General features: G+C 36.1%; 1 protein-coding gene across 1 annotated transcript in view; it reads left to right on the forward strand.

The window, feature by feature from the left end:
* The window catches only part of LOC149143057 (fluoride export protein 1-like), a 64,208-nt gene extending 51,730 nt beyond the window's left edge, over positions 1-12,478 (forward strand). Inside the window, exons 2-5 of the mRNA XM_089451664.1 lie at positions 11,076-11,174; positions 11,315-11,507; positions 11,738-12,159; positions 12,254-12,478. Of these exons, the coding sequence (XP_089307790.1) occupies positions 11,076-11,174; positions 11,315-11,507; positions 11,738-12,159; positions 12,254-12,478 (939 nt within the window). The remainder of the gene's footprint in view (positions 1-11,075; positions 11,175-11,314; positions 11,508-11,737; positions 12,160-12,253) is intronic.
* The last annotated feature ends 12,324 nt before the right edge of the window (positions 12,479-24,802 follow it).

Here is a 24,802-nt window from a genome sequence, read left to right on the forward strand (position 1 = left end):
CATAATAGATTGATTCATATTTATAGCCAGTAAATGTTAGCTTACATGAATTTGAGCTTGTAGAGGTACAAATTGATAAGTAGGAATTTGAGATGTGAACGACACATGTTGGGAATCCAAAAATGGATCCATAATTGAACTAGGTTGTACATGCAAATTAGGTTTCCATTACAGGATATGGAGTATTTAGATAAGGCTAAGCACCAATTTTAGGTATACCAACAATAGGTTTCCCCCTTGGTAAAGGAGGAGGGGATGATGTAGGCAACTGCCCCCCTTGCATAGGGTACCCAACATAAGGAGATCTAGGATTTTGAAGGTAACTAATCCCACTAACATAAGGGCTAGCCTGTTGTTCAACTGTAGGTGTAGGTGGAGGGGAAGGATCAGTTTGTATAGTGCTTATTAACGAAGTGTCATATGGAATTCCAAAAATAGGTAACAGGGGAGAGGTCCATGGACTGAAAGTCACACCAGAGAAGATACTAGATAATGACTGATAACCAGGTGGGATGGATGGACTACCATACAGATGTGCCTTTGGGGATGTTGCAAACATGGATGAAGAAGAAACAATAGTTTTCTTAGCCATAGGGGTGGACACAGGCTGGGAAACCATAACATGTTCAATCATGGTTAACTATCCCAAAGAATATTTCCGCGAGAAACTCACAGGTGAGCAAGAAGAATCAAGTAAAGGAGTTTGTGTTGGAGTTTGAATATTAGGAAGAGGATGAGCCTGATAAAAATGGAGTTCACTCTAATGAAAAGGAATTGAGATACGAAGTTCTTCTTGTGGGATCCCTTCGATACTCACAATACCAGGTAGAAGAGGTTCATCGTCGGGTCCAAGATATATATTTCGCGGTTGTGTCCAAGACAAAGGAAGAGATGAGGGAAGTACTAAAGTAACAAGTGAAGATGGTTGAGGTACCTCAGGTAATAAGGTATATAATTTAGTAATGTCAGGTTCAATGACCTCAGGAAACAAAGTATCAGGTGCTTTGGTTTCAACTATGTATGATTCACCAGCAAGTGATGAAGTGATTTCAGGCTCAGTACTCAAAGTGAAAGATCATTTTGGTTGATCAAATTCAAGAGGAGGACCATAAGTAGTTCCTGAAGTTCCTGATTCGGTAGTTTGAATATTCGTATGCTTCTGAAGATGGCTAGTAGTAGCCTCTGGTGGAAGAGGAGGCTTATTTTGCATTCTAGGCGAAGAATGGAGAGGAGGGGTGTGTTCTTCCATGTTGGATTAATAAATTTTAATAATTAACACAAAAATAAATAAATAAAAGGGTAATAATAGGAGTAAAGGCTTACCAAGCAACCATGAACTGCAATATACAACTTTGCGAACCAAGGAATTAATGTACATGCAGGAAGTATCCCCAAACATTGTGTTCAGTGTATCACGATAAACAAGGAGGTTGATTCAGTTACCTATGGCGAGGATAACAACCTATGGTGGACTTCCATAATATACTCGATGGTACGTGAAAGTGAGTCTATAGTAGTGTTATATAATGTGTAACCATTTTATGAGAGTATTCCCATATACTTTTCATGCATGGAGCGCCATCCAATATACATAAAGGTACGCGGAGTACGATCTGATACACTTCGTATGTGGAACTATATATCACCCCTAGGATACAATGCTGGAAAATAATGACAACTCCTATGTTTAACACCATTGAAACATGTATCTATCCTAAACCTATAAATGTTTATGTTAATATGACAAATGCTCCTTAGGTTCATTCAAAATATTTTAAATTTTATCTTTGATTAAGTTTCAATTTCATGGCTCACCACAAATTTCACCTGAATATCCTAAAATGCAAGCTAGCATGAATAAATGGAAACTTTCACTTTCAATGAGAATCTATCTAAAGGAGGGAAGAGACAAATAATATGCATCAAGCAATAACTAAGTGAAATTCTCTAAAAATTAATCATTCCAATTCAAATTTTACTCACAAAACTCTAGATTCCAATGCAAGGATATTTTTCTTTGAAATTTCCTCTTAATTTTCAAAATGTGATAAAAATAAGATGTACGTCTAATCACTGATAAAAGAATTTTTTTCATAACAATCACTGGAACACCAATTCTTTCAAGTACTCAATGACTAAACAAATAAGTTTTCTAATGACCTAATGACAAGAATAAAGGAAAATCTAAACAAATTCTCATCAAATAAAATCGAAACCACAAGAAAACCATATGGAGGCTTCTAAGAAACACTAAGACACTGAGGGACACAAGGAAGAGCAGTCAGAAGAAGGCCAAACACAGAGAAAACCAAAACAAGGAAATTTTTTACATGAAACAAGGATCAACGCAGGTGCTTAAGGGGCACCAATGCTCTACAACGCAGGCACATAGAGGGATGGGGTGCATTGCAATGTAGGTACACGGAAGGCTATGGTGCACTGCAATGAACTATCTCCAAACTAGAGGGTGTTCTGATAAAGGAATATCAATTTTAGGCAAAAAAATGGAATGGAATCTCAATCATTGGTCTTCATATGTCTAATAGGGAATAAGTGAAAATATAAAGATCAAAACAAGAGACACAATAGACACTAATGGAAAATAAAACCACCAAGGGATTGAATCGATCCCCATTATGATCGCCAATTTGTTATACGGAACCTACGACTGTAGACATAAATGTCTTCCCTAGGCCTGGTGGACTAACCTTGAACAAAAGAAATAAAAGGGCACAGTGTCATTCCTTGAAGTAATATAATGTTGGGATGAAGCCTTCTTGGAATTCGTCACAAGCTTCACTCCTTCCCTAGCTTGTATGCTCCAATCCTAGCTCTAATCGCTATAATTAGAACCTGCACAATCAAACAAGACAAGCCAAAGATCTACGACATATATGTAGCATAATCCAATCACTTCATTCAATAGATCAATATGGTATTGAAATACATGAAATCATAACATCATATATAGGAAAACAATCTACTCTTTGTATTAATAGAAATGGAGAGAGTTACAACCAAAAATAGGAGTTGATCTTGTAGAAGAGCTCCCCAAGTTGACTTGTCCTTTTCTTGCCACAAAGTATGCCTCTATGTCACCCTAATTCATGGAATAATTACTCTCAAATCAACAACATGAAGGTAGAATCAATCTCCAAAATCCAACCCCTTGCCCATGGATGGCTGTAAATATATAGATGAGGGAGGTAGTTCATGAATTCTTATCCATTTACCAATCTAGGCTTGAGATCCACTTGAGATGGGCCTTACCTGCTTCTGGAATCTATGAAAATGCATATTTCTTCAATAATATTGTTAGAGGCACTATTACTATCCCATAATTCTTAACAAACTTGTGATAATACCTTGTCAACCCAAGAAATCATCGAAGATGCTTTAGGGTTGTGGGGATTTTGCATTCCTTAATTACTTTAACTTTGTTAGGGTCTATCTTGACACCCAAATGACCCAAATATTATACCTCTTCTACTCCATAGAAACATTTCGAGGTTTTTGTATATATTCATTCTCCTCCAATAGTTTGAGCACCGTGTCAACATGTTGAACATGATCCTTCTAAGACTTGTTGTAGATGAGTATATCATTAAAATATACGAACACAAATTTTCTAAGGAAGGGTTTGAAAATGGGATTCATCAAACCTTGAAATGTGGAAGGTGCATTAGTAAGGCCAAATGGCATGACTAAAAATTCATAATGACCTTCATGAGTTATGAATGATGATTTCAGAATGTCTTCAATCTTCATTCTAATTTGATGATATCCTGAATGAAGATCCAGCTTGGTGAAATAAATTACTCCGTGTAATTCATCCAACAATTCATCAATGACAGGAATGTGAAATTTATCTTTAATAGTGAGCTTATTTAGCTCCATATAATCCACACACATATGCCATGATCCATCCTTCTTGTCCATGAATACTAGTGCAGCAAAGAAAGAACTTTGACTAGGTGGAATTATACCAACCTCTAGCATTTCGGCAACCATACATTAAATTTCACTCTTTTAGGAATAGGGATATCTATAAGGCTTGATGTTTGGAGGAACACTTCTTGGAATCAAGTGAATAGCATGATCATAATCACAAATGGGTGGGAGGCCTTTGGGACTCTCAAATACCTTGGAATGTTTGTTCATGACTTTTTGGAGATCTAGAGAAATAGACGATTTATATGTTTGAACCTCTAGTGAGCATAATTGTGCAATTACACCCAGTTGTTCTTTATTCAAAATATTTGTCATGCTATTAGAGTTGATTATCTTCCCTAGTTTCCATGCGATTCCCCTTAATTCGATTTCCTTTCCTTCCTAAAACAAATTCAAGAAAAGTTCTTGAAAATTAAAAGTTATTGTCCCCAAAGATTGTAACCATTGTACTCCTAACACAACATCAACACCACCCATTGGAATGGAAATAATTTGACTATTCAATACATATTCCCACATGGTTAGCTTCATATTATGGCACTTTCCAGAGAAATTTATAGTTCCTTCATTTGAAACCATCGCTTGACACTCTGGTGTTGGATATAGAAAGCAATTCAATTCCTTGGCTATCTTACAATGAATAAAATTATGGGTACTACCTGAATCAATCAACATTATTACCTTCTTCTTCTTGATATATCCTTCTATATTGAGAGTTTGAGGAGTGGTAATTCCCACCAATTCATTACAAGATATGGTCGAATTCATTTCTTCTTTCTCTGGGGTTGGTTCTTAGTGTATATCCTCTTCTTTTGATGTTTCTTCTTCCTTTTCTTCCTCCTCCTCACAATCTATGTAAAATAAGTTATTCTCAACACACTTATGATCTTTATTGTATTTGTTATCACAACTATAACAAAGCTCTTTTGCTCTTTTTTCCTCCAATTGTTGTGGTGTCAAACTTGTAGGTTTTTGAAGGCTAAGAGTAGCAACACTTCCATATTTATAGTTGTGAGTAGTAGACTTTCATGTTGCCATAATTTTGTTTTCAAATTTTCTTTCCACCTTGAATGCCTTCTCCAATTAATCAGGTTCCTAAAGGCAAGCCTCATGTTGGATGTTATCCTTTAAAGTCCTTATAAAGACATCAATCATATGCTCCTATGGAATATCAGTTACCCTAGTATTCAATTTTTGGAAATCCTCAATGTGCTCAGCCATCGAACCCTTTTGTTTGAGATTTATCAATTTTCTAAAGAAGGTATTGTTATTTGTATCCTCATAATGTGTTATAATTTCCTCCGTAAAAATTGACTAAGTGACAAATGGTTTACGAGAACGAATCCAATGATACCATAAAAACCGATTGGGTTCTAAATATAAATATGAAATGCATAACTTTTGTGTGTGGTGTACATCATGTAGATCAAAATATTGCTCCATCTATAGTATCCATACTACCAAATCCTTGCCATCAAAATTCCTCATATCGATCTTTGGAATATGGTTTGTGTTCAATCCAAAGTTAGTCTGTAAAATCATAATTAACATTCCTTTTGTTCTCATCATGATTTTCATGGAATACATTTTCACCATTAGGAAGAATTTCTTGTAGCAACTTTGTTAAACCTTCCTTAAACCTTCCATGTATGTTTTTAATCCATCTTTCAAACCTTCCATGTATGTTTTTAATCCATCCTTCAAACCTTCCATGTATTTTTTTAATCCATCCTTAAAACCTTCAATGTCTTGTTTTAAAGCATTCTTCAAACCATCCATCTTAGCTTCAATTTCATTTTTTGTTACTCTTTGTGAGAGCGTTTTGTTCCACTTGGTTGCATAATTTCGATATATCATGTTGCATTTCTTCTTCTTCTTCATGCATTATAGTAGATATTTTTGGTTTCTTAATAGGTGTGTCCATTTTTTTTGAGGCATTTTGGAATAAAAAAATGATATCTATGCTTCACTATGCCCTTTGAATCACTTCAAACCGATTTTTCAAATAAAAGTTATGAAAATTTAAAAGAAATACACACCTTTTTCTTGTTTCTTAGGAGCTTGATATTGAAACTATTGTATCTCTGTAATTTCGGATATTCAAGGTCTTAAATTCCCTTATATGGTATCCCTTTTAGCCTTCTTTCCAACCCCACAAGTTAGACCGATATTGTATTCTTTAAGAAGGATTTATGCCCAATCTCCCACATTGACCTGATTATATATTAGTTCAGTAGGGAAAACTTGTACGAAATTCCACATCTCACTCTTTCTACCTTCAGCCCTAAAAATGATATACGAGAAACTATAGTCTATGCACTTTCAGTCACTTTTTATGAAATTCAAATCAGGTGCTTGGAGAGAAATTTATGATGATTCTCCCTAGGTCACTTTCTTTAGATTTAATTCTGGAGCCTGAAAAAAATTAACTTCTTTGGACCATATCTCAAAAAATGTAGTGAACCAAGATCTTAAATTTGTACACAAATTTCACCAATATTTTGGCTCCACGTGGTCGCAATTTCATCTTCTGAATCCTTTTAGAAAACAAATTATAGCTAAAATACCAAGATGACCTGTTTGAAGCATCGAAACACTAGAATCCAAAGCTTTGATACCGAATGTTATGCAACGAGCTCACAAAACATAAGAAAATATATATCAACGACTTAAAAATTATCCTCTTCAAGGGGGAAACCTCCTTTACATTACATAAATGATCAGTTCTAGGATGATACAAATGAAAAGACCTCCTTTGTATATATAAGTGTGTAAGGGGTCACAATACAATCAAAGTCTGCAAAACAATAATAATCTAAGGGCACACCAATAACAATAGTGGGCTTCTATGGAGCACAACAATAACAATATGGGGGCTACATGTGCACTAACAATAGCAATAAGGGGGATACACTAACAATAACAATAAGGGGGCTACACTAGTATTATAGAGACCTAACAAATAATCTTTTCATTCCATCAAGAAAATTAACAAAGCAATCGCCACACATTACCAAAAAAAACATGCATGGATACTAAAAAATTCTCTAATTGAGATTATACAACATGCTAAAAGAACCCAGAAAAACAAAAAATTGTTGTAAGACTTGTAGGATAGCTTGTACTATCTATTTTTAGGGTTTTATGGACATGTATGGACCTATACACACAACCATATCATTTTTTTATGACTATATGAAATTTGTATAGACCAATGTCTTAGGCTATATTCTACCAAAGAATTAATTTCCTTGAATTCTCTCTCTCTCTCTGTCTCTCTCTCGCAATTGCTCAAGTGTGCGCACTAGCCTCTACGTTGCCCTGTCTATATACTTTTACTAGAGAATCTATTTTTAATATTGCTCCCAATCTAAGTGCAATTTTAGACTCAACTGCTAAAATTAAGACTTTTTTGTTTTTTTATTAAAGTGAATTATAAAATAGAATTTCTTTTCAAAAATATCTCAAATTACTTCTCTGATGTCCACATTGAACATATGCGGAAGTTCTGATCCGAGCTATAATTCTCAACATTAAGTGTGGAATTAGTTGGGAGCTCTGATAGGTTGGTTTTGAGATGGACAAACAATTAATTTTGAATAATGATGTATGTTCTCTTTTATTCAAGTGCCATTATTGAACTCCTCTCTCTATAGTTGGAGGAATATTTCGTTATGTTAAAAGAATATTACCCTTACAAGAATAGAGAGGCCTATTAGGAGGGCTTCTTGGCTCACGATTCCTTTAGAAGAAGAAATATTATCCCATAGGAGGGACCTTCTCTTCACTATTAGTAGAGTATAACTCTATGGAAGCTCCACTAGAACAGAGCCCATGGTAGATTTCTTTTCTTGAAAATTTTGGAAGATGCATATATTGTTGATGTGGCCCCTATCAAGTTAGTTCCTACCTAGAGGAATCTAAGGCTGGAAGAAGCAAAGGTGGTTAAAAAATTAGATATTTTCTTGATTTATCAAGCTCTCATGAATTTTCAGATTAAGGTTAGAATATGAGTAGAGATTGGTGGAGAGTTAGAACATTTTATAGTATCTTGCAAAGGATAAGATAAGCCTCCAAGTCCTAATTTTAAGTACAATTATGCTTGGTTAAAATAAGAATAATTTGTAAATTTAGTTTAACATTAGAGGAGATGTTCTAATGCCTAAGCAAGAGAATATTTAAGTCTTCACTTTGATACTAATTTGAGACAATCAATTGTATCCTCATGGGAACACAATAAACATTTAGTAGATGAGAGAGGAAATTTCAATTCAAAAATAACCATATGAGAAAAAATTAAGAGATTAATAAAATAATTCCATGTAGACATTTTAATATATCATTTTTATTATTTTACTTTTATCAAAATTATCGAAATAAATGTATATATATTTTATATTTAACTTAATTTATTAGCACAACATTTAATCAAATTTAAGTTGAACAAGTAAATTTAAAGTTTAAATTAGTGACATGTCATTAAAAATAAATAACCATATATATATTTTATATTTGAATTAATTTATTAAAACAACATTTAACAAAATTTAAATTTAAAAGTAAATTTAAAATTTAAATTAAATTTGAATTTAAATTACCCAAATAAAGACACTTTTATCAAAATAACAATATATATGTTTGTGTACACACAAGATTTAATAAAACTTAGATTAAAAAAGGTAAATTTAAAATTTAAATTATTTATGTTTCATTAAAAACACACTCAACCCATGATTTACCCTTCATTAAAAACATTCTCGATATTATAACTTTTTTAGAATAAGATAGTAATTTTATTTTTAATATTTAATATAGTTCTGGGTCACTTGGGTACCATTCATGCTTAAGTTAGGTAAATTATATTATTTAAAAATTTGACGATGCCTAGTCACACTTGTATCTCTTTTGAATTTTAGAGGATTTTGATTAACTTGCACATTATGACATGGAAATTCAATGTTAACTTTTAAAAATCAAATTTCCTTTAATGAAGCTTTCATCTCCTGAGAGCACCAAATATATAATTATTATGAAAAGGGGATGGACAGAGGGTTAGTTAAGATCTCTAAGGTGAACCATAGGCTTTTCAAACGAAATATAATGAATTTGCTTATAGAAAAATAATCTCTCCTGAGAAAAAAGAGTAGAGCCCTATGCTAGCTAAGGGTGATAAGAACATACAATAATTTCATTATTTTGAAGAAATGAGAAAAGGAATATTAATTCAATGTAGGAAATGAAAGAGGAAGATGGATCCATTACAAGACCATTTAAGGAGTTTGATAGCTTAGAAGCAACTCCTTTTTTTTTTGGATTTTTAAAGGGATGATAAGGTTAATATTGCAAAAGTGGTAGAAATGAAATGTTATTTTCCATGTTTGTTAATGAAGAGGTCAATGAAAGGTTGATGGAGAAGATACTCAAAGAAAAATTTCAAATGGTACTCAACAACTTCTATAAGGACAAAATTTTTGGGCCAATTAGATGGATAATAAATTTTTTCATTTACGAAATTTTGGAGGAAGATATACTAAGGATAAGTTGCAAATACAAGAGCATAGGGAAGGTGCTAAGATATTTTAATTTGACCTTTCTTTCCCTCATTCTAAAAAAAATAATATTTCTTCCTTTGATTAATTTAGCCTTATATATCTTTGTAATTGCATCTATATGAATCATTATTATCGAAGCCATGATATGCAAACCAAAATTGAGTACCTAGCTACACTCCACCCCAGAGCTCTTCAAAAGCATAGAAAGACATATATGGCCTTGATTAATTGTTAATGGTAGTAATTTTAATAGAACCACCTCAAGAGATCTATGTCCCCCTCAATGGAGAAGCATGCAAGTTGTTGACCTCAATGCGTGAAGCAACACTTAAGAGGCACCCCTATAAGTGGGCTATGGTCTTACCATGGTGAAGAGAGCACATTGTTATTGGTCACAATCTACAATTTTTTCCTTCCATGGATATTAAAGGTCATTGTATACAACGCCTTTCATCAAATATTACAAGTCCTTCCACAATGATTTTAGTAGACCTCCCCAAGTGGTACATTAAGTCATGAACAACCTCTATATTTCATTAAAACATGATATAACCAAATTTAACTTGATATTAGTATAACATGTGAATTTATTAAATTGAGTCACCTCACTGTATTAAACTAAATCACAAAACTATAACATGAAATTATATGACCATTCTACTTAACTATCATTAATATTCTACATTACCTCTCCCAGTGGGAGGATCATGAAGTGTGGTTAACCATGTTACATGTGACAACACTTGAGGAATACCCTTTTAGTTTACCTATATTCTCCTAATATTGTAGGGGTCTATTATTATATGTTACGCAATGTAAAACCCCACTTCCATGGATATTATAGGTCACATCATGAAAAATCCCCTTCCTTAATTTTCATAAACTTCTTTGGTTTGAAACCTACATGGAGTTTTTTTTTAAACTAATGTCTGATGCAAAATAAATGGTTTCTCACACTCAGAAGAGTTTGATGTACTATGGTTTTTATCTTTTTTTGTAGCTTATGGGATATATCACATGAGGGTGTGGATGCCTCTTCAAACTCTATCCTCTATAATTTAATATTTAAAATGAAGGACAAGAGTCATGGGAGGAATTGTATTTGTATTTCCTTCATTTTTTCACAAAAAATAGAAATTCATTACCCATGATGGCATGTGCAGGTTTCCATATGCACTAATTATAATTTCAAATCTTCACTTTCTTTCATACTCACAATGGCTCTAGGTAGTATAGCTTTGAGGCCATGGTAGTATTAATGACACAAGTTTAGACTTAGGAAAAAAAACAACAACAATATAAAAATAAGAAACTAATTATATTATAACTGTATAACTACACCATGGATAATAAGAATCAACCCATTCATCTTAATAGTGAAAACTGAAAATAAAAACACTTATTTATATCTTGAGTTTTTTTACTATTTCACTATGCACCTTAAAATTACATAGTGATGTTGATAATATGTATGTGTAAATAAATGTGTATTCATTATTTTAAAATTTTGAAAAATGCATTAATAACATAATAAAATTTTCTCTAGTGATTGATTGTGTTTTTTTATCGCAGGTATTAATAAGATATGGATTGCAAGTTTTATTTTCACCTGATTTAGGAAATGTGACAAATGTGTATAGTCCTCTTTATATTGATCTTCCATCAAATATGGTGAGAATTTACTTGAAATTTTTTCTACAACTTTAGTAATTATAAGTACTTAAATGCTATAACGATATGATAAATATATCATTTTTATAGTAAATTTATTTTTTTCTTAAACTCATCTTGACTTATATTTTGTTTATGAGGTTGGTTCCTTTTTCATGGGATGGGTTGGAGTTGTGTTCAAAAGAGACATTGCTCATTTCTCTGAATTCTTAGCAATTGGTCTATCAACCGGGTTAATGGGAAGCATTACTACTTTCTCAGCTTGGATCCAAGAAATGATAAACTTAACAACTAAAGGACACTGGGCATGTGGCCTTATTGGTATCCTTTTAGGTAATGTATATAAATGGATGGAAAAAATGTTATTTAGCATTTTCAATTAAATTAACATGTTGAAAAAGATTTACATGACTCTCATTATGACTAAGGATTAAGATATTGCATAAACACATTCAATAGTGTATTACTTTAGGCTAATACTTTTCTATATCCATATATATTGAAGATCTCATGCATTTTCTATAGTGTTAGTTTATAATATAGTCTTGTTTGGAAAATGGCAGGAATGGAACTTGCGTATATGTCACTTTTAATAGGAATTGGAACTGCAGAATTGTTGAAACAAAAGAGTGCAACTATTCACAATCAAATAAGGAAAAAATGGCCCAATTTGATATGTATTTTATCTACCAATAAATATGTACATAAAATATATGGTTTTCTTATATTTTTCACTATAGGTGGAATATTGTGGATAGGAGCCCTTGTTATATCAATAAAAGATTTTATGTCTCACCATGGAACAAAGGTATTCTTTGCATGCATAGTTGGACCAATTGGCGTATGGGTAAGATGGTATCTAGCAACCCTTAATGGCCAAGGAATTGGAGCACAAAAGCATTTGAAATGGTTACCGGTGGGAACACTACTTACAAATCTTATTGCAACTTGTCTTATGGCTACTATGTCATTGATCAATTTATCGGTACAACATTCTTACCAAATTTTTTAATTCTTTTGAGAATTAATTTTTAGTTACAATATTCATTAATATTATGTTTGAAATTTTTCTAATGCAGGTTAATGACAATAATTCCAAGTTGTCGTTAGGAGGACTTGAACTTGGATTTTTAGGATGCATGAGTACCGTATCAACATTTGTAGTAGAAACTCATGCTATGTATCAAAGTAGTCATCCATGGAGGGCATTTGCATATGTTTTTTTTACATTAGTTGTAGCGCTTATATTAGAAACATTGATATATTCAATTCCAATATGGATAAATGCATACTCTCATGCATGATTTTTATAAACAAACATTTCTCTGGTTCAATTTTCTAATTTGTTTTTTAAAAATTGTCATTTTTACTATTTCAATAAATGTAATATCTCTTGCCATGTCTCTTTCATGTATGCATATATTCATATGCATGTAAATGTTATGTGTTTGTATGATGTGTAAATGTGTGACAGAATAAATATAAAATACACACACTCACACAACTTTTTTTGGGAAAAAGGGTGATTTTCATTAATAAATTGTTTCAAAGTAGTACATACACACACAGACACATGTATGTATGCATGCATATAAATGTATACACATTCTAGCTAGAGTGGTTTTCATTGATAAATTGAGTGGTTGATTACATATATAAATACAATATTAAAATGTCATAGTAAATTGAATATTATATAATAACACTACATACTATGTTTCAAACTAGGCTTGAAATTCTTTATAGAAATGTGTTTAAGCATCTTTACATACTACCAATTTTTTGTATCATTAATTCCATACCATATTACGAATATCTCTTGCTTATATAAGAATACATGATAAACCCTAGTTATAGGATAGGGTTTACATATAGACACTAAAAATACATATTAATAGCTAACATGCATGCTTTTATAGGAGATTATAAACAAATGGAAAACTTGCCATGCTTGCAGCTTATTTTTTCTTGGAAAAGTCTTCCTACTATGGATTTCCTTCTTCTTGTTTTTTTCTTAATTTATTCATCCTTGGTGTTGATCCTTTGCTTTTGTAGTTCCATAGAGCACACCTCATTAAACCATCAACTGCTTTTAGTAATAGTTTTTAGATGGGACATCACAATATTAGAGTTGGATAATTTCTATATAAGACTTATAGGGATATTAGATTGGATTTTCTTATGACTCGAATAAACCATTTTAGGAATGAGATCAATATTAAACCTAGGGAAAGGATATTAAATGAATGCAACACATTATGTTGCATTCACCTATCCCATTCTTGGTTTATAATAGGTTTCTAATAACATTTCTCAATATGAAAGGTTTTGCATGGTGTGAGATTCAACACCCCCATAACCTTGTATCGGGGTGCATTACTACCCTTGCACCTATAGACTCCAAAATTGTTGTTTAGCTATATATCCTCTACCTATGATACCATGAATATAATTCTCAATAGGGCTCCAATATTGATCAACATGCTAAATATCTACTTTGTTAAATACATGCCTAATGCACACTAAAATGCAATCCACACATACACATAACCATAAAATCATGGCGCACACATATAACTTCATTAACCATGAACAACATCTAAAAATACATTAATTAAACTTAAATAAAACATAAAAGAATCAGAAGAATACTTATATTTTTTGAATTGGCACCAGTGAGTTGTAGACTTTAGATGCACCTCCTAGACATAGACCATACTACTTATAATCTCTTAGAAGTGGGTTACCCCAAAGCAAGGGCTATGAATCCACTAGGGAAAAGGGGTTCTTAAAGAAAAATAACATCCATAATCACACCAAAAAGGTAATATAACAAGTTACCAAACTCTCACAAACTCTAATTGACACTCTTTCACCCCCCATTAGCCTACAAAACCCAAGGTAGTACACCCCTTCTCTACACACATAGTCTCTTAGGCCATGTCACTACTCTTCCAAGACTTTAGCATAGGATGGCTAAGGAGTCTTGAAGCCTTGTGGATCTGGGATTTCCAATTTCCCTAAGGAGTCGCTAAGTACCCATGGGGCTCCACACGAATGAAACATATTTGTATGCTTTTCCCTCCATGGCTCCAACCTATCCGAAGGAAACTCAAGGAGAAGCATACATCGAAATCTACCCAAGATCAAAAATGTAACAAGCAATAAGAATATCCAACTATCCTTAGACTAAGATGATAATTGTAGGGGAAAATTGAATGAGAGTAATGGTAAATGGTAAGAATAATTAAATTAATGGGAATTGCACTAAACTCCACCTTTTTATGCGCATGTGCCCTTTTTGACATGTGGAACTTCAAATATCCCCCTTTTCCACTTTAGGATAAAAACATACGCACTTTTGACTTTGGGATCATTTTAATAATGACTTAGCCCCCAAGGCTTAAGCCCCTAACCGCTTATCCCTTACTAACCCTATTTCCCATTCATGTAGTCCTAACCCCTTATAGTCTCTTATTTGAATCAATCTGCAGTAGTGATGTATTTTTTTTAATGAGTGCGATTTCAATTTTACATAGCTAGGATCGTTGTCCTTATAGCACATAGGATCGCCAACCTAAAATCACACAAGAACTCTAGTCTCGAAAAATATATATAGAATGTTAGCCAAAAAACACATATATGCATATGGTCACACACGGCCAACAAATCCTAGCTCACAAAACTAGTAAATATATATACAAATGCATACATGGTCACATTAGGGGTATTACATCTCCCCCCCCTACTAACCCCTCCAATTATTTATGCACTGTCCTCATTGCATTATATACACACGTACAATCAAAACTACTAAAAAAGTTGAGGATATTCTTCCATCATGGCATCTACATGTTCCAATGTAACATCCTCAATATCGTAGTAGGTCCACTACACCTTTGGGACTTCCATACACCTAGCTATATAATTGTTCTGAAAATGGAGGAGGTGTCTTTTTCCTCTTCTCCAAAATAAAAAAAACAAATAAACAAGGATTGTTCTGATGCTTTGCAAGATAATAATGGGTCTTGACACAAAACAACCTTCTTTTTAAGGTCTCTTCAAGTCATGAGTTATTCTTCACATGTAAACTTAACATAAGCAACATAATATCACATAAATCATACAGGCATCATGAAGAGCATAGAGAAATATTTGTTGACGGAGTTCACCCCTCTTGGGCTACATCTCTGGGCCTGCCAACATAGCTAGACCACTCCATATATTCAGTGTAAAAATGAGTACATACAAGTTTTCTATTGAAAACATGTGGCTATTATCCATACAAGGTAATGTTCTCCAACAAATAACTCTCACATAAATAAGCAATACAAGGTGTATCCTAAAAGATCATATACTCCAACTGAAATGAGCTTACATGAACATATGAGCACTTCAATTCCACATTGAAGAGCATAAACAAAAATTCCCTCAACATGACATAATGAGAAACGTAAACTTGAGATGAACCTTGTAAGTAACAGTTGTTGTAGTAGACTTCTAAAGGTGATAAAACCCCTACAAGGCCTTCTCCATGCTCAAACACCTTCCGGAACTGCTTCAAAAACTTGATTGATCCATACACCCTTGGTCTTTAACCTGTAAAAAGGCTCCTTAGATGTGCTCAAATCAGTAATTAGAGGTCACTATTGGATCCAGAATATCCAAAAACCCCGAGGTAAACTCTTCTTGAGCTCAATTTGGTCAAAAACTCAAAAGGATATTGCTCTATAAGCTCTCCCATGAGGCTTACTATTAATTGTCCTATAAATCGGACCAACGGTCTAACTGTCCTACAAATACACCTTGTTTTTCGCTAACGGAGCGACATTTTCACCCTTCATCAGTGCATGTTTTTTGTACGATTTAATTTGCCAATGACCCCTTAAGTCTGAAAAACACGATCATATAGGCACATAAGGCCATGGGCTGGGCCTAAACACCCACCCCCGCCAGCCTAGCCCTAGAAAGGTCGAGCGATGGTTGTATGGATGACCACGGGACCATGAGCCAAGATAACCACTCGCCCTTCCCACCGAGCCCTAAAACTCTACGCTACAGTCATATTGGTGGTCGATGGTACCAGGGGTTGGCCCCCCTCTCAATCGCCTTTCCCCTCGACGCCTTAACTCCATACACGTCGGTAACCTTGTAGAGGCATATTCCCAGGGCCAAGTGCCACTTCTGAGCCCCCTCCACACTTAGCACTTTTCCCCTTTGGCCTATGCTCTTGTGCTGTGGGATATGACTATGGTCTTTAACCTGTAAAAAGTGTTATAGTGTATTCTTATCGAGAGTGTACGAAAAGAGCACACATTAAGTTGTGGATGACAGACAGCCCTAACAACAGAAACTATTGTAGAACCCTTTAGATCTGCAACAGATATAAGAAATAGAACCTACAAACTTTAACTTCCATATCTATGCAGCAAAAGAAGTGATACAATAGAAAGAAATAAGAACTATAGTGAATAATAACTCCAAAACGACCAATGGACAAGATAAGAATATGAAATTATAATTTTATTATGTAACACCTGGTGAAAGGAATAGGTAAAATGTTACCAGTCCCCCTCAAATGGGATGGGTTCTTGGCTGTCCTCAATGCTTCATCTTGGTAGAGTCTCTCCTCTCTACAATGTATAAACCCAACAAAATGTGTGTGTAGAGCTCAAATGGGAACTCAAGGATAAAAAGAATTGGAAAGCAACGGTGATAATAATAAGAGCTGCAATAGTGAGTGCAACAATGAAAATAATCGAAAGTGAAGAATGAATGTAAAACCCTTCATTTTATAACAAAATATTAGGTTATTCTCAAATAATGGAAAATAATAAAATATTATTAACCAAATTCTAGACCTAACCACTTGGAATATTTTATTATATTTTGTTGGAGGGAAAAAGTATTCAATTTGGTCAAATACTTTTATTTATAAATAATAAATAGATAAATGATTTATTTATCATTTCGAAAATATAGTTAAAAAATAATAAACAAATAATGGTTTATTTAATTATTCCTAGGTGATTTAGTCAAATTTAACATGGAATAATAACTAAATAATGATTAATTAATTATTCCTAGAGAAAAATAAGAAAAATAACGATTTATCTAATTATTTCTCGTGATTGGCTCAAATGTGACAAGGAATATTAGTTAAACAATGGTTTAATTAATTATTCCTAGAGGAAAATTAAATAAATAATGATTTATTTAATTATTCCTCATGGGTTTAACCAGAAATAACTTAATAAATGTGGTTTATCAAGTAGTTTCTTACGGTGAAAGCAATTTTACTATGGTAAAATTGGTCTTACATGTTGTATTCCAATCCATCTAGTTAGATATGGTTAGATGACCAATTTTTGGTGATAACAGATTTCCCCCCAACGTACGAGTGTTAGGAGAAAAACGTATGACCGAAGTATGTTGTAAGAACACAATCACTAGACACCAAAGGGGAGTCAGAGAGAGAGAGAGAGAGAGAGAGAGAGAGAGAGATCAATGGGGCTGAAGCAAGAGAGGACAGGAACTGAGGGGGTGAGACAAACTAACTAATGTAAGTCTCCTTTGATGTTGTGGTACTTGATATGAGTGGGGCAGGGGAGGCATACCTATACCCACCGAGATAAATCAATACAAAGAATAATGATGTGCCCAGAAAAATGAAATTGAGCAATAAAGTACATGATAAATGCTACATGACATGTTGGCATCAATGGGCCAGAAAATAATATAAGACATCCCATATACATAATGCACCTGGAAAAAACATGAATCAGGACTGAATACACTAACATCTGAGTACATGAGACATAATGCCCCACCCTCTGAAATGGGTGGGAGGGTTGGTGTAACAACCAAAGAAGCCCTGCTGAATAGGAAAGGGCTCTGCAAAACTAAATGGATCATTTGGAGGAGATATGCAGCTATGAGTGTTGCAAGCGGATGGAACCGAACCCATCAAATATGTGGAACTGCATCCTAGGCTGTAGGATAATTAGAGGTCATCTGGGAATGTGGGGGGCTACCAAAAGGGCCACCTTCTCATGAGGTCTGAAACATCTCACACACACCCAAGAATCACTGGTACAATATTCTACATCACTATTCCATCAAGTGTACGCATCACGAACATGGGAAGAAATCATGTCAAAGGGAAATAAGGATTCCCTTTGCTTGATCTGAGGCACCAAACAAGAATGGAAGCTAGAACCAAGATACATGACCCTCTAGGCCGCTCTTCTGGAAAGAATGTGTTGATGTCGACAGAATAGGGCCCGACATAGGTGAGGTAATGAGAATCCTCAACTAAGGCATGAGGGAAAATAGTAGTATGACTAATGGACTAACACTAGGAATGATAAGGGGAATGGGGACTGAGGGACAAACGGATGACTTCCCTTGTCAGAGCATAAAGTGCATGGTTGACCTAGTAGTGACTGACTCGATTTTGTAGGGGATGGTGGATAGTATGACTGGAGGCCAAAAATCAACAACATGGGATGAATTGGATGTAACGATGGATGAAAGACAATAATGGGACATAATGGGACTCGAAACAGACTCCATGGATACAAGGGTGACTCGTCACTGATGCTCTAAATAAGGGTGACTTGATGATGTTGCTACACATAGTAGGCTGACGGGGACCATGAAGACATGAGTGAGCGATGGTTACTCATGACAAAAATCAACACTTGAGATGACAAGTGCCAAGGGAAAGTGGTCCCAAAGTATAAGCGACTCATATGAAGAAATTCGATTTTAAGAGGCGGTAAAGTGATGCTTCATGGAAAAAATGGTTTCGTGGTGAAGTGTCAAATTACCAAAAACTAAAAGAATTCCATTAGAGTACTTAGTGAGAGCTTTCCAATGGTGTTGACGGTTCCTCAAATGAAGCTACGATTTGGTCGCAATGTGTGACAAAAAAACTGTGGGTTTTCCTAGAAAAAGGGATTTTTCCCTCCAATTTAATTCATTTTCTAAGTGAGTTGTGGTGAATTTGGAGAGGAGGAGAAGGCCCTAAATCTTGTGGAGATCATAGTGGACAAACCGAACATCGAAATTGAGGTCTACGACTTTCAGGTAGGTGGTCTTACTTGTCTCTTCAATTCCAGTGGATTAAATTTTTAGTTTAAGGCCCCATAGCTCACTGGGAGACCCTTGCTCATCTTCTCAGACGAATCACACTTTTTGGGCCCATAACTATGCTTTGGCTCATAGGAAATAGAGGCAAACCTACGAGCTCGCAAGTTCTGGCAAGAAAGCTGTGATGTGGAGTTGAGAGGGAGAGTGGTATGTTGGTTGGGTGAGATGTAAGGGCAGAGTTGTGAAGTGCAGTGATTTTGTCTCTAAATTGACAATACTTAATGGTGTATTGTAGATATGGTAGAGCTCAAGATCAACTGGCGTGACTAAGATTTGGATGCCCTTCATTCCGAGATTTAGGGGAATCAGGTGCTGCGAGGGGCGTTGGTTCATTATGGGGTTCTCAAGTTGTTGGAGAACCCACTAATGAGGGCAGGTGAGCCCTTTCTGTCGAGGATCATGAGCTACTGGGATCCGGACTAGGAGGTGTTTATAGTACAGGGGCATAGGATCGAGCTGACATACCAGGACATATATTTCTTGGCCAGACTGGCCCCCCCTTGGGGTGGTGGGGGATATACATTCGGTGTTACCTCATGGGAGGAACATCTCAGAGTTAATGGATTTCCATTATCCATGGGGTGTTCGTGTTAAGGGCATGAGCATCCATATTAGTGATCTAGAGAGACTAGAGACACGAGTTGTCATCACAACGGTACTGCAGGTTCCGGGCAGCCAGGCATTCCATCACATCACTGTGGCTTAGATGATGTGGGTAGAGAGTGTTCTGGGGGGGACCTACTATGGGTGGGCCCAGATGATGATGTTGTCGGTGAAACGACAACTGACACTATGCAGGCGGTAAGTGAACCATGATTGTGTGTTTGGTACAATACTATGTGCATTCTTCTTTGAGATGATCCCTACTATTCGCCCTAATGTATAGATCTGTGATGGGGGCCCACAAGAGCCCAGGATGTGTTGTAGGGGGCAGCTACTTCTTAGAGGAGGAGGAGGGGTGATCAGACGAGTGTTCCGACCCGAGTTTTTCACACAATGGGATCAAATGCCACTATACATAAATGATTTTCCATATAGTGGTATGAACTATCATGGTGATCCTGACTTACTGCTTCCACCCAGATGAGCATGGGGCCTAGATGGTAAGTGTTAAGTTGCTATATTTTGGTGCATTTCATATTTTTAGAACATGTATATGGTACTGAGTTTAAAATATGTGGTATGCAGATATAGCACCGGTGAAACCGACAGGATATACTAGACGAGCCGCAGCACCTGGGGCTATAGATCAAAGTGCGTCATCGTCACACCAGGGTCCTGACTACAAGGCTCTACTTGATGACCTCCGTTGTAGATGTGATGTGGTCCTGACCGGAGTTTTTGAGCATGGATGGCATGAACTAGAAGATCGGTATACAAATGAGTGTATCAGTCTTCCCTCAGAGTGGCAAGGGCTCATGTGGTGCATGGCGATGGCAGGTCAGGTAGTACGAGCAAGGGGAGCATAACCATTGGATTGGGATCCTCTAGATTGTGACTAGAAACGAGGATGTGTGGGTCCCCTTTTTTTGTTTTGATAACATGCTATGGGCATGTATGATGTATTTATAGTAGTGGACTCCAAACACTTGTATTTTTTATATGTCGATACATAATGTGATTATGCATCATTTATATGACGATTGTGGTTTGCCATTTGTTTTGGTCATGGTTGTCTTTTGTGGTATACATGTGATAAATGCCAATCTAGAATATTATTTTCAATGGTATCTACATAGCTATTTTGGGCTCTAGGAACATGGCTGAATGTAATGGAATCAGATCCACGTACCAAAAGCTTAACTCATAGATAATTTCTAAAAAAGACTTGGTTATACACATGATACACACCATTCAATTACATGACAAGTAGCAAGGAATCTAAACGAGCATGAAGATGAAGGATGTGATGAGCAAGGGCATCGAATAACAAACCTATCATTGCATCATATTCGGCCTGATTATTGGTGCTAGAACCAATGCACACGCGGTTAGAGTGAACTAACGTATGAAAGAGGGTAAAAATGGCCCAAGTTGTCGAGGTTAGATTCCTGGAAAAGCGACTCGCACCATCGGCATAACCGATATACACTGTGGATGATGGATCCATATGAAAGGTGCAAAAGACAACAAATGAGAGAATGAAAGCAACCTAAATGCATGGCAGAAATAAATACACACAAATTAATGCTATGGGTAAAATTTCTTGAGGTAGAGTGCATTATGAGGATTAGGAAGAAGTTGGCCTCTGAAATCCTCTAGAAGATATGCCCCCTTACCCAAGTCCTTATGAATGATGTAAGGTCCTAGCCATAATGTTTTGAACTTCCCATGCCCCAGGACATCATGGGCCTAGTCATACACAAGAATAAGATCACCTTCGTGAAAGGTATGAGGTTGGACTTTTCAGTCTTATTGAGATTTGGTGCGCTTCTTGGCCACTTCTATGGTTTGCAGTGCAACAAAGCGGTCTTCAGAGGCACACTCAAGCATGATAAGTCTTTATTCTAATGGTTTGGTGCCAGGGAGAAGTTCGACAACTAAGTGAAGGGAAAGGATTTCACACTCGATCGGTAAGATTGCCTCCTCACCAAAAACAAGGTGGAAAGGAGTAAACCATGTGGAGGTTTTAACAAAATTTCTATAGGCCCATAGAGCTAGGAAGAGCATAAGGTGCTAGCTTGTTTTGTGCTTGTTCACCGACTGTTGAAGCATAGTTTTAAGGATTTTGTTGACCACTTCAACTTTTCCATTACCCTGGAGGTAGTAAGATGATGAATACTATTGCTCAAAATGTAACAGAGAGGATAGCTCGTGCCAAACCTCATCTTAGAAATGTCAGCAATAGTCAGAGACCAATTTTTTCAGAACCCCGAATCGAGTGATAACATGGTTGGAGAAAACGAAGGTTGCGATAGCTGCCATCTTATTTAATATAGGCATGGCCTCAAACCATTTGGGCAAATAGTTGACTACCATGATAATATACTTGTGGTTATTAATGTATGGCGGTCAACACTCCATAAAATCAATGGCCCATTTGTAGAAAGGACCAGCTGGGATGATAGGATGGAGGGAATTCGGGGGGGGCTCTTGCCTTTGGGGAAAAATACTTGCAATTGGGAGAATGTTTGACTGCCTCATGCAATCACTAAAGAGAGAAGGCCAAAAGTAAAAAGCGCGCATGTTTTTCTGGGCAGTGGCCATACCAGAGCGGTGTCCACCACAAGCGCCACTATGACAAGCATTAAGGACTTGCTCTGCTTCAGGATGGGTGAGACAATGACGAAGGATACAATCAACACTGCGATGATAAAGGTCATCGCCGACGAGAAGATAGCAAGGGGCCTGGTATTGGATACATCATCGATCATCACGAGTAAGATGGGGGGAAAACTTCTGGGTTCACAAATATGTGAGGATATCCCCATACCACGGATCATTTGAAGTGATGGTGAACAAGTGTTCGTCGAGAAGATCGTCATTAACCAGCAGATCTCGCATACTAGTGGGTAATTCATAAATGAATTCGGCAAGGGCCAAACCTTTCTTACTCTTTGGTGTGACAAATTCAAGGTCGAATTCCTGGAGGATAACGACCCAACATGCATACTTCCCATTAATGATCCATCGACTTAACAAGAAGTTCATGGGGTTGGAATTTGTCACGACCCTAGTGGTATGCATGAGGATGTAATGACGAAGCTTTTGGACCGAGAACACAATAGCCAGAGCCAACTTCTCTTCATGAGAGTAGTTCATGGGGGGACCTACGAGGTTCTTACTGACGTAATAGATAACATGTTTGTTGTTGTCTGCATCCTCCTGAATGAGGACCCCTGCTACCAAATAGGTGGAAGTTGAGATATATAGGATGAAGTCCCTTTCAAATTCGGGTGGACTAATCAAGGGAGTGGAAGTGAGAGCATGTTTTAGGGCATTGAAGGCCTGTTGAGCATAATCATCCCAAATAAATGGAATGTTAGACCTGAGGAGCCTAAGAAACCCATGCATGGTGGTGGCATAGTCAGGGATGAACCTACGAAGGAAGTTGGCTTTGCCTTGAAGGCTTTGTAACTGGCGCAAGGTACGAGGAGGTGGAAGTTCAATAATGGCTTGAAATTTGATAGGATCAAGCGTAATATCATCCTTGGACATAATGAATCCTAATGGACGACCGACGGGAACACAAAAGATGCATTTCAACGGGTTAAGGCAAATATTATACTTGCGACATCAGAGGAAGATGGTATGCAAATCATGAATGTGCTGCACCTGACACTGAGAACGAGTAGTGAGATCATCAAGGTAAGCAAGGATAATATGAGCCAAGTCATGGAAATAATAAGACATGGCCCGTTGAAAACTAACTCCTACGTTCTTTAGGCCGAATGGAATGACCCTATAAGAAAAGGTTCCCCACGGACTGATGAACGCGGTTTTAAGATGATTGGCAAGTCAAATAATGATTTGATTTTATTCAGAGAATCCATCCATAAAGGATAGAACCTCATGCCCCACACACTCATCAATGATCTGATCAATGAAGGGTGTGGGAAAGTTTTCTTTGGGACAAGCTTTGTTCAGGTCATGAAAGTCTGTGCAGACACAGATGGTGCCTTGTTTCTTAAGAATGAGAACTAGGTTAGACAACCATGTGGTATATTCAATGGGATAGATAAAATTCGCCTACTTGAGCTTATCGATTTTGGCTTTAATGGCCTCACGACGAGAAGGGTGGATAGGTCTCAAATTTTGACGGATAAGGTTGGCATCGGGCCATGTGTCATGATGAGCCTCATTATTGGGTAACTATATGGAGTAAAATTGAGATGTTATGCCTAGTGGACTAATGCGCATTGATTGTAGGTTTTTGAGAGAAAATCATGGCAATTTAGGCTAATTAAGGGCAAAAAATTGAATGAGACAAGGAAGATAGATTGTAGGAGATAGATTCTCCTCATTTACTCCTCACTCATTTGAATATTCCTCCATCAAATCACACTAGCTCGAAGTTGCAAGCAGCCGAGTCATGAAGATCAAAAGGCAATCGAGCCAGTGACAGTTAAAGATCCAGTACATCTTGAGTTTGGGAGCTGAGCCGAGCCTCCCTATATTTAAGGAAGTCATTGGAGACTTCAGTTGTATAAATAAGGAGGCCTAGATCCTCATTAGGATTCAAATTTTTGATGTAAAATCACTAAGCATTTTTCGAGTTCAAGACTTGTGGCAGACATTGTTACGTAATTTTCTGATCTGATGATGAGAATGAGCATTTCCTTGATCCTGCACTGAGTTGACTCAGAGGGCTGAAGCTCTTGGGTTAGGGCCCAACCCTAGCAGCAAAGGCTCCTCTTCTTGTATTTGTATGCTTAGTTGATTTCATAGATTAATGGTTGAATTGTCTTTAGCATTATTTCATTGCAAGTAGTTGTGGATTTGATTAGATTTATTCCATTTGCGCATTTCTTTAG

This window comes from Pinus tabuliformis, chromosome X (assembly GCF_031772625.1).
Source record: "Pinus tabuliformis cultivar Carrire ecotype Pingquan chromosome X, CPIR1, whole genome shotgun sequence".
NCBI lineage: Eukaryota > Viridiplantae > Streptophyta > Pinopsida > Pinales > Pinaceae > Pinus > Pinus tabuliformis.